A 10592-nucleotide genomic window follows, 5' to 3' on the forward strand; every position below is an offset into this window, starting at 1 on the left:
AAAAGGTTAAGCAACTCTGTAATATGTGAAATACATGGCTTTTTTGTAAGATTTCCACATCCACAGTCTGGATGCTCCAGCAGCTCTGGAAGCAATGAGGGCAGGGGCAGATGTTATTTTGTGGCAGGACGAACAGCCAACCACACATTATATATAGAAGACCACAGATAAGTTTGCAGGAAGGCAGGAAAGGGTGTAATGCCAGTGCCCTGGGCCTCAGGGGGCCTTCACCAACCATGAAGCCCAGGGTGGAGAGGATCAGAGAAAGAGCAGCTCAAACTTGCAACTGTAGGCTTTTGTGTTTACGGTTCCTTGAAGGCTGGAGTGGAGAGACTGTCTACTACAAGAAAAATGTAGCAGTGCAAATGAGTTGAGGCTGTCACACTTCTGTGAGCATCCCTGCAGGGTGAGCTCATCCCCACCATGGGGGACCGATGGAGCCACCATTATCAGAGTCCACAGTTAATCACACATACTTTCCTGTAGTTTATGCCAAAGTCAGCAGCCACTGCCAATTCTGCCCTACAAACCCCTTCATAGTTTGGCTCCCTGTCAACCTTGGGAAGACCAGGTCAAATCCTGCAGCCTTGATCTGACTGTTTCCTGTAGGTACGGCCGGCTGCTGAAATCTGGGGTAGGAGTGGGGAGAAGCAGGAGAGGCCACAGATCAAAATGTTCCAGACGTCCTTTTGCCTGTTATTGTGGTATATATCAAGGGCTCTTCCCTTGATAACAGTTAAAACAGCTACTTTTAAGTGAACATAAACAGTTGTTTTCTAAAGAAAGAAAGAGTAGAAAATGAGGGGACATATAGATGGGGGTGCTTGCATTTGGGCTGCCCGGGAGCCCTTAAGTCATTCAGTTCCCTGGATGGATTTAAAGGCGGTGTCACTGTGTCATCAGAACTCTTCACTGTGACTAGTAACTAAAACCCAGTTCTAACTACGTTGAATAGACTCACACACAAACAAACATACAAGGAGTAGATTGAGTGGATTAAGTAAAAAAGTTCAAGGGAGTGGCTCCAGGGGTTTAAACCATGTCTTTCTCTATCTCTTGGGCTCTACTTTTCACTACAATGGCTTCACTGATAGGCTCACACCCCCACATGATGGTAAGACCGCAACTCCTGCTATCCAAGCATCCATATCTATCCCCCCAACCAAAGAGTATGATGAGTCTCACATGAATTTCATGCCTTCCTTTAAATGAATCAATGTGTGCATGGAGAAGAGATTTTCTGATTGGCCACTTAGGACACATTCTTTGATTGTTAGCTTTCGCATAACAGTAGGGGTAATTCCAGAAAAGAATTAACAATGGATGATCCTTTCATGCTGTGTTTGTCAATAGTTAACTCTCTGGTGCCTAAACTTTCAAAGATGAAGCTGGGAAATAATAAAAGCTTGGATTGGTGACCCGGGTGCTGGGAGGCTCAGTTATCTGTTCTTATATGCCACTTTGGAGACACTGAGGCATTGACAGTTGTATGAGCATCGGTTGATACCTTTTGTCAAACTCCATGTGTGACTCTTTGCAAAGGTGTCAGCTAATCTTGAGCCAGAGCAATAGGATAAACCCTATGCTTTGCAACTTGCCTCATACCTGTAAGAGACATTGTCAGGATTCAGAATGAATTTTGCTGTTTCTCCAGGGCTCCTGCAAGAAGTACAAATCTCACCTTTGCAGGTAAAGTTCAAGTGCAAAGTGGTTTCACGTTCACTGCTGCTGCTGCTGACAGTGCTTTATGTTACTCCCCTACAGGGCATCTACAGCTGCATTCATGGAGTGCACATTGAAGAAAAGAAGAAGTCTCCAGACTTCAATCTGACGGGATCCCAGAGCAACATGTTAAAACTCCTCCGGTCAGCCAAAAACATTTCCAACATGTCCAACGTGAACTCCTCAAGAATGGACTCACCCAAAAGAGCTGCTGACTTCATCCAAAGAGGTTCCCTCATCATGGACATGGTTTCAGATAAGGGGAATTTGATGTACTCAGACAACAGGTCCTTTCAGGGGAAAGAGAGCGTTTTTGGAGACAACATGAATGAACTCCAAACGTTTGTGGCCAACCGGCACAAGGATAACCTCAATAACTATGTATTCCAGGGACAACATCCCCTTACTCTCAATGAGTCCAACCCTAACACGGTGGAGGTGGCCGTGAGCACAGAATCCAAAGTGAACTCTAGACCCCGGCAGCTTTGGAAGAAATCCATGGATTCCATACGCCAGGATTCACTATCCCAGAATCCAGTCTCCCAGAGGGATGAGGGAACAGCAGAGAATAGGACCCACTCCCTAAAGAGCCCTAGGTATCTTCCAGAAGAGATGGCCCATTCTGACATTTCAGAAACGTCAAATCGGGCCACGTGCCACAGGGAACCTGACAACAGTAAGAACCACAAAACCAAGGACAACTTTAAAAGGTCAGTGGCCTCCAAATACCCGAAGGACTGTAGCGAGGTCGAGCGCACCTACCTGAAAACCAAATCAAGCTCCCCCAGAGACAAGATCTACACTATTGATGGTGAGAAGGAGCCTGGTTTCCACTTAGATCCGCCCCAGTTTGTTGAAAACGTGACCCTGCCTGAGAACGTGGACTTCCCAGACCCCTACCAGGATCCCAGTGAAAACTTCCGCAAGGGGGACTCCACGCTGCCAATGAACCGGAACCCCTTGCATAATGAAGAGGGGCTTTCCAACAACGAGCAGTATAAACTTTACTCCAAGCACTTCACCTTGAAGGACAAGGGTTCTCCGCACAGTGAGACCAGCGAGCGATACCGGCAGAACTCCACGCACTGCAGAAGCTGCCTTTCCAACCTGCCCACCTATTCAGGCCACTTCACCATGAGGTCCCCCTTCAAGTGCGATGCCTGCCTGCGGATGGGGAACCTTTATGACATCGATGAAGACCAGATGCTTCAGGAGACAGGTAACCCAGCCACCGGGGAGCAGGTCTACCAGCAGGACTGGGCACAGAACAATGCCCTTCAATTACAAAAGAACAAGCTAAGGATTAGCCGTCAGCATTCCTACGATAACATTGTCGACAAACCTAGGGAGCTAGACCTTAGCAGGCCCTCCCGGAGCATAAGCCTCAAGGACAGGGAACGGCTTCTGGAGGGAAATTTTTACGGCAGCCTGTTTAGTGTCCCCTCAAGCAAACTCTCGGGGAAAAAAAGCTCCCTTTTCCCCCAAGGTCTGGAGGACAGCAAGAGGAGCAAGTCTCTCTTGCCAGACCACACCTCCGATAACCCTTTCCTCCACTCCCACAGGGATGACCAACGCTTGGTTATTGGGAGATGCCCCTCGGACCCTTACAAACACTCGTTGCCATCCCAGGCGGTGAACGACAGCTATCTTCGGTCGTCCTTGAGGTCAACGGCATCGTACTGTTCCAGGGACAGTCGGGGCCACAATGATGTGTATATTTCGGAGCATGTTATGCCTTATGCTGCAAATAAGAATAATATGTACTCTACCCCCAGGGTTTTAAATTCCTGCAGCAATAGACGCGTGTACAAGAAAATGCCTAGTATGGAATCTGATGTTTAAAACTCTTCCATTACTGTTTTATCTATAGGGAAATATACGTAATGGCCAGCGTTCTGGAGGGTAAATGTTGGATGTCCAATAGTGCCCTGCTAAGAGGAAGAAGATGTAGGGTGGTATTTTTTTGTTGTTGTTGTTGTTGGCTCTTTTGCACATGGCTTCATGCCATAATCTTCCACTCAAGGAATCTTGTGAGGTGTGTGCTGAGCATGGCAGACACCAGATAGGTGAGTCCTTAACCAAAAATAACTAACTACGTAAGGGCAAGTCTCCGGGACATGCCTACTGGGTATGTTGGCAATAATGATGCATTGGATGCCAATGGTGATGTTATGATTTCCTATATTCCAAATTCCATTAAGGTCAGTCCACCATGTAATTTTCTCATCAGAAATGCCTAATGGTTTCTCTAATACAGAATAAGCAATATGGTATGCATGTAAACCTGACACAGACAAAATAAAAACAGTTAAGAATGCATCTGCACTGTAGTGCGATTGACACGTGCAGGAGATTAGGAAGTTTGGCTCGTAACAGTTTCAGCTTTCTTGTTATGCCTTCCATCACAGCCCAGGCTCACCCCAAGAACTCCAGGCTCCCCCAAAGAATAGCAAATCAGTGTGTTCATGGTGACTGTGCTACCTTCATTATGGTTCATTTCTGAGACACATCTGGAGCCAAAGGCCTGAGGGACCCTCAGGTGGAGAGAGCTACAGGAATCTCTTTGGATGTTGATGTGTGTTTCTCTCACCCTCGGCTTCGATGGTGTCGTTCAGAGCTGCATAAACTAACACATTTATGTCTCCGAGATCTAAGTGTGGATCTTCTGTCTGTGACACAGTGGCCATTGTAGTTTATCCCGAAGACGCCTATGTACGTAAGTTTGCATTTCCTCCCTTCTGGTGATGACTCAGGGTTGTATAGTATCTGTTACCCCTTCCCTCCCAGAGTAACCATAACTCGTTCCGTTTCCAAACAGCCATGGTGGTGTCCAATTAGCTGTGTATCACTCTTCCCAGAGTTGTTAATGTGGTGACATGCACCAACAGCCGTATGTGTACTGTGATCTGTAAGAAGTACAATGCCATCTGTCTGCCGAAGGCTAGCATGGTTTCAGGTTTATCTTCCTTCACATCCAGAAATTCTGTTGGACACTCACTTCCACCCCAACCTCCTCAAATCAATAAGCCTTCAAAACATGAGGCACTCTTGGATCTACCCTGAGTATCCTCCAAACTGTGGATAGAGTTTAGTGAGACAAGTGATTTCTCCCTTCTGAGTTATTCTCTCTGTTGGTGGCAAACCACTTCATAGCACCAACAGAGATATAGGAAAAATTCCTCAAAGCATTTGTCATTTCTGAGTCACCTGCATTATCCCATTCTTATTCTACTCAAACCCGTGCACATACGACATGAAATGATACCCATTTTTTTTAAAGTTAGAGACAGAGAGGGGAACACTTATGCACGGGGAGCCTGTTAGCACAGTGCCTGCCACAAAAAAAAGTGCCCCCGACAAGATAGTTGCTATGTTATGACACTTTATCAGATCAGGATTTTCTAGTTTAAAAATTAAATATCATAAAACCAGCAAATAATATTAACTTTTTATATAGTTCTACTGTTAATTAGTGTATTTCATGTACATGAATATTTTTGAAGTATTTGGGATAACTAGCCATCAGTGTTTGCAGAAGACCTCAGTCTGTTTCGGGCCATTACGGAAACACTAAGCTAATGTAGACTCGCCTGGCCATTTCCTGGTTTCCTCCTGCATTCTGCTTTACATTCTTGAAGAAAGGGATAAAGTGGCAGGTTGAAAAATTATCCCATTTCTTCTCCTCATGGTGTGCGTTCTGTTTTGTAAGTATTATTTTCTTGCATGTGGGCAAGTGTCAGGGATGATTCTCTTAAAGCTCAAGGATGCATGGAATAGCTCCGTCTTTGGGAAAGTACACCTGACCTACAGTGTTCCTATAATGATGAAAAGTGGTTGCAATAAATTTCAGGGTCAGTGATAGAGAGACAGAGGGAGGCAGTGGGTGAGAGGAGCTTCCTTTCATTTTTGAAAGGAAGAAGGGGCTGACTAGGTGCTGGGGATGCATGTGCTTGAAAATGACATTTTATTTCCCGGATGCTGTACCTCTGCTGCCCCAAGACCCAGCCATGGAGAAGCCTGGATCGAAGGGCCTGGAATAGTCACCCCAACTTCTGATCCTAAATCTAAATTTCCATGACTGTGTAGCCTTTTAGCCCTTTCTATCTTCTGCCCTTCCAGTGCATTCCAGACCTTTATCCACCCCAGCAAGGATCACCTCCATTTCCTCATGAGTCTGGGATGTTTTGACATGAATGAATTACAAAGCCTCTCCAGAATACAGAACAGTGATTTGTCGTTAAGCCAAAGAGGCTTTCTGTCTTCCTCTGGTGTCCTCTAAACCCAGGGGGCTGCCAAATGCCACAGAGACCTCCAGGGAGAGTGAGAGTTATACTTCGACTGACGTCATCGGTCAGAAAGCCTTCCCCTAACAGCAGCATTATTTCTGCTATTAACCCCATACATCTCTGGATAAAGAAACTGAAAACGTGGCCTTTGGAAGAATCAACAGTAATGTTATGAAAAAAATCTATGTTCTTTTCACTACCCAAAGTGTTTTTTAAATAAATAATCAGAAATTTTATGCTACACAAAGTTTATGGTTTCCCTTCTCTACTAATTCACTGACTTTTCAATGTGATGATCCCAAGCAGAAAAAAAAAAAAAAAAATCAACTACTGATCAGATGGTCAATTTCCAAGGAAAAGATGAAGAGTTATTCAAAGGTCATCTAAGTCAGTTCAGTTTTTGCAAAAAGAATATCAGGAATGTAACGTCCAGTGGTAAATGGAACCCACAGTATGAGAAGTAACAAGAATTAAATAGGAAGCCTGAGACTATAGATCCATCACAGAAGATTCCTGTAACATATCCTGGCTCTGAGATCTTAGATTTGTTGATGGCAAGGAGCCCAAATCTCTGAACACAAATGCCTGAGTTTCAGCTGGCTTAAGTCAGAGCTGGCATCCATATGATATTTTGTTAATTCTAATTGGTTTTCCCCACTTGAGAAGGACCCAACTGGTCCTCAGATAGGTACACTTGAATGCAAATGGTTGGGTCTCTGTCCATGGGTAATAGCACGTACATGCAACCAATTTAAAATACTCTGGGTAAGAGAGTCTTCTAGATCATAAACTGTACTTGAGAAACCTTTGTGCTTCTGGAAAATGGGTTTCATCATCCTTATATCTGCAGGTTCTTAGGCCACTTATGGTTTCAATGCTCTGAGCTGGCAAGTCCCTATAGGTCTATCTTTCTACCAGGGAGACTTGCAGGATTATAATCTCATAATCTCACCACTCATTACTGTTATGTCCTCTGCAAATCTCTCTGCGTTATTTTAGCCAGCACCATGACTGGGCATCCATGGATTACTCTTGATTTTCTCTTCCCTGATTCACAGGGTGCCAGAGAGTCTTAGTATTTAACTTTTCTGGTGAAAGCATTAAAATTCACACATTGCAGCAAAATCTGTCAAATCATTTCACGCTTATTTTCTGGGGAGAAAAAAAGAAAATTACACCTTGTTTACAAATGAAATAGTTTCACTTAAATGGGACTCTAGCCAAGGCAGTTAATTAGTCAAAAGATCCACGGCTGTCATATAGTCACACATTGTTTATCTATTTGATATGTCGACCACTGATGTGTATTTAATATTCTGCATCCTTCTCAGGAAATGACAAATGCCCTGAATTATTTGCAAATAGAATTGCTAATGAAAAAGAAAAAAAAGTTGATGTTAATTAAATGGTGATTAAAAATTTATCTCCTTTAAATCTAAAAAGTGCAGCTTTAATAATCAGTTGTCATATAAATAAGTATCTTGTACTGAAATCCCTTGCGGTTTAAGACCTAAATAAACACCAATTTGAGAAATCTAAATACCTTACAGAGGAGCTGGATATATTTGTTAACATTATGCACATTCCTGTACTGTTTCTTTGTGCATAGCTGTTGTGCATGAATCCTTGAAAAGGGGACATGCGTTGTTTCTGAAATGGAGCCTGTTTGTATTAACCATGGCTATAGTAGACATGATTGGACTCAAAAAGAAGTTTGAGTAGGTGGAAGCTAAATGTGTTGGCTGATATTTAATGAGTGAAGGGTTCTATGTAAAGGCAATTTTCCTTCCAAAAGTACTGTTTATTTTCACTGGAGACAAAATTAGACCTTTCCGAGTACCCCATCTCTTTTTGGTGAACAGCGTTGAAAGTGATGTGGGGTCTATACTTGAAAAGTTCTCCCAATATGCAGTTACCGTTTCCCATTCAATCCCTATACATTGTACTGTGTTCATATCTAATTGTATCAGATGAGGTCAGCTTGCCACTTGATATAGATCAGAGATGATCAAATGCACTTATCCTGTGAATACAACTGCTTGTGTACACATGTATATAATATACATGCTTGATTTCTACAATTCACACGTAAGTGTATTATCCAAATAAAATTGTACATATTGTAAAGTTTATGTTAAAAATTAAATGGTGATGATGGTATTAACACATGGAAAACCCATTCTGGTTATTTTTATGGGAGGATATTTCTGTAGAGAGGGCACTATATTTTTTTAATCTCAGTGGTAGGGAGGATGACAGAGCCTAAGTAGAATTCGGGTGTTGGCGTTCTTCTTGGCCCCTTCTTTAAAAAACAAAACTCTGGGATGGGGGGTATAGAATATATTCTGCTTGCATTTGCTTCTGAAGACAATGCCGATGTGGACTTGTGTGTGATTTCCTTAAACACATCAAAGGGCATAGATTTCCTATTTAAATTCCTTATCCTCTTTCCTCACCTGCACTCTTTCTGTGCCCAGCAGTACTTTCAGTATAGTATTAGCTAGAAGTGCCTGCCCAGAAGGGTCTTAGAAAAAGAGTTTGTAGAACCACACCAAAAGTTAGGAGAAGGGGAGGAGAGATGAGAAAAATGAAGTTTACAAATGGGCAGTCGCCTGTTTAAGATCATCAAGTTAGAGAGTATCAGAGCGAGGATTAGATCCAAGACATGGTTCAATTTCTGGCTTGATTCTCTGACCAGGCTGACTTATTTCTAGGTTTCTTTCAAGGGGGCACTCCTGAATACCTCTGGAATAAGAGCCAGAGATCCCCATAAAGCTGCCTTGGCTTTTTTTTTTTTTCTTTTTTTGCCTCTTGCCCTAGAAAGACCTACCCATGCTTCTTTGAAATTTGGTTTTCCTTTAAACTCCCTCACAATCCCTGTCTTAAAGTTCCTAGAAAACTTTTTTCAAAGACCGTCTCCTTAGGAAAAATCAACAGGGATATTGTTTAAAACCTCAAACTGAAGATAGATAAAAGGTTGGCAGTGACCATTGAAATAATTGAGTTCTATGTACCATGCATTGAGGAAGAACCAAGCACATTGACCAGCTAGTAGGATTTCACTGAATGTCCACTTTATTTTGGAAGCCAGTTTGGGATTGTGGGGGAAGGGATGCAAAATAAGTAGGAAATATAGTCTCTTCCTATAAGTAGCTTATGGTTTAGAAGTTCAGTTCTCTAATACAAAGGATAACCAAGGACCCATGAAATGCAAACAGAGACTAAACAGCAAAAATTAGAAATGACAACTAAAGTTGTAGCCAGGAAAAAAAAATAATCTCATTCTATGAGCATACCTTTTTTTTTTTTAAAAAAAAAAAAAAAAAAAGTCCTTCCCTAAACCTTTAAGTAACTCTGGAGAATAGAGTTAGTGCTTCCGGAAATGTACTTGATTTATTTTAATCTTCAAATAACGTGCTTAGGAGACCCAGGAGCTGCTAACCAGGTGAACACACTCACACTCCTACATTTTTGCACAGGAAGGCTTTGGTCTGGTTCCAACCAGTTCTCCAATCCTTGCCAAATCATGCCTCTTCCCAGCCTTGCGTTATGACATGTGCCTCAAGAAAAGGTTGAAAACATTCCCCAAAGGATTAGAAGATAGACCATGATGTAAAAAGACGAAGCATTTCCCTAAAGCTTTTTTGTTTGGTTTTGTTTTTGACGTTTGAAGAACCCTTTTGATAGACCAGGGTATGAATGTATCAGGGAAGGGTAGAGGGAGAATTCTTTATCGAGTTCCAAGTGCCTACTATTGTCGCTGACAAAAGAGAAAGCATCAGGTTCCCTAGAGAGAAAATGGGGCAAAGAGATGGCAAAAGGAATATAGGTGTATTTCAGGAAGGATGGCGAGGTGGAGAGAGAGCTTTTGTCACTCTGTCCATCCCATTCTGTGCATTCTTGGAATGTTATATTTTCTGCTTACTGCAAGTACTTGCCGTGGATCTGCACCTGAATTTGAAAATATCAAAATATATCTAAATTGAGTGTAGGCGATATTCTAGGCATATCCTAGAATGTGATCCTCAAAATAACCTTAAGATATAAATATGATTGCTCCCATTTTACAGATAAGGAAACTGAGGCTCAGGTTTTTCTCAGCCTCATCAGCAACTAGAATTAGCTAGTAAATCCCTAACGTTAGACATATTCTCAAAGTGCCTGGTCTCCTCCAGGGAGGTCAGAATAGAAGTCAGAAAGAGAGGTCTGCTCTTTTGAGATTCCTGGGCATGTACCCTTGAGTGTCAGCCTCTGTGACAGGGAAGTTTGTTAGGGTCTTACCCCTCATTGCCTGATTTGTGTGTATGGAGAACTTCTGGGGATCGCACCTCTGTTCATAGTTCCTTCTGAGACTTGAACACTGTTTGTGTCTCCCTTTCATATGCTTGCACTCAGCATTTAAAAAAAATTCCTGGGGAGTTATTTTCTCTAGTTAGCATGTGCCTAATCTTAAATATCTCTTTCCTAATGTCTCATCTTTTTATCCGTCAACATCAGGGCTAATTCCATTAAACATATGTACATAGTACATGCTCTCATGTGTGTGGGCATGCACACACACACACACACACACAGCCATGTGGC

At 42.6% G+C, this 10592-nt stretch overlaps 1 protein-coding gene across 5 annotated transcripts in view; it reads left to right on the forward strand.

Annotated features, from left to right (window-relative positions):
• GRIN2A (glutamate ionotropic receptor NMDA type subunit 2A) overlaps positions 1–10199 on the forward strand; it is a 422706-nt gene extending 412507 nt beyond the window's left edge. For 4 of the 5 annotated variants that reach the window (XM_055242700.2, XM_055242701.2, XM_063618169.1 and 1 more), the window contains one exon: positions 1765–10199. In XM_055242700.2, coding sequence (XP_055098675.1) covers positions 1765–3564 — 1800 coding nt within the window. In that variant the 3' untranslated portion in view covers positions 3565–10199. The remainder of the gene's footprint in view (positions 1–1764) is intronic. The other variant, XM_055242702.2, reaches the window with a different exon arrangement.
• The last annotated feature ends 393 nt before the right edge of the window (positions 10200–10592 follow it).

The sequence above is a fragment of the Symphalangus syndactylus genome, chromosome 14 (genome assembly GCF_028878055.3).
Source record: "Symphalangus syndactylus isolate Jambi chromosome 14, NHGRI_mSymSyn1-v2.1_pri, whole genome shotgun sequence".
NCBI lineage: Eukaryota > Metazoa > Chordata > Mammalia > Primates > Hylobatidae > Symphalangus > Symphalangus syndactylus.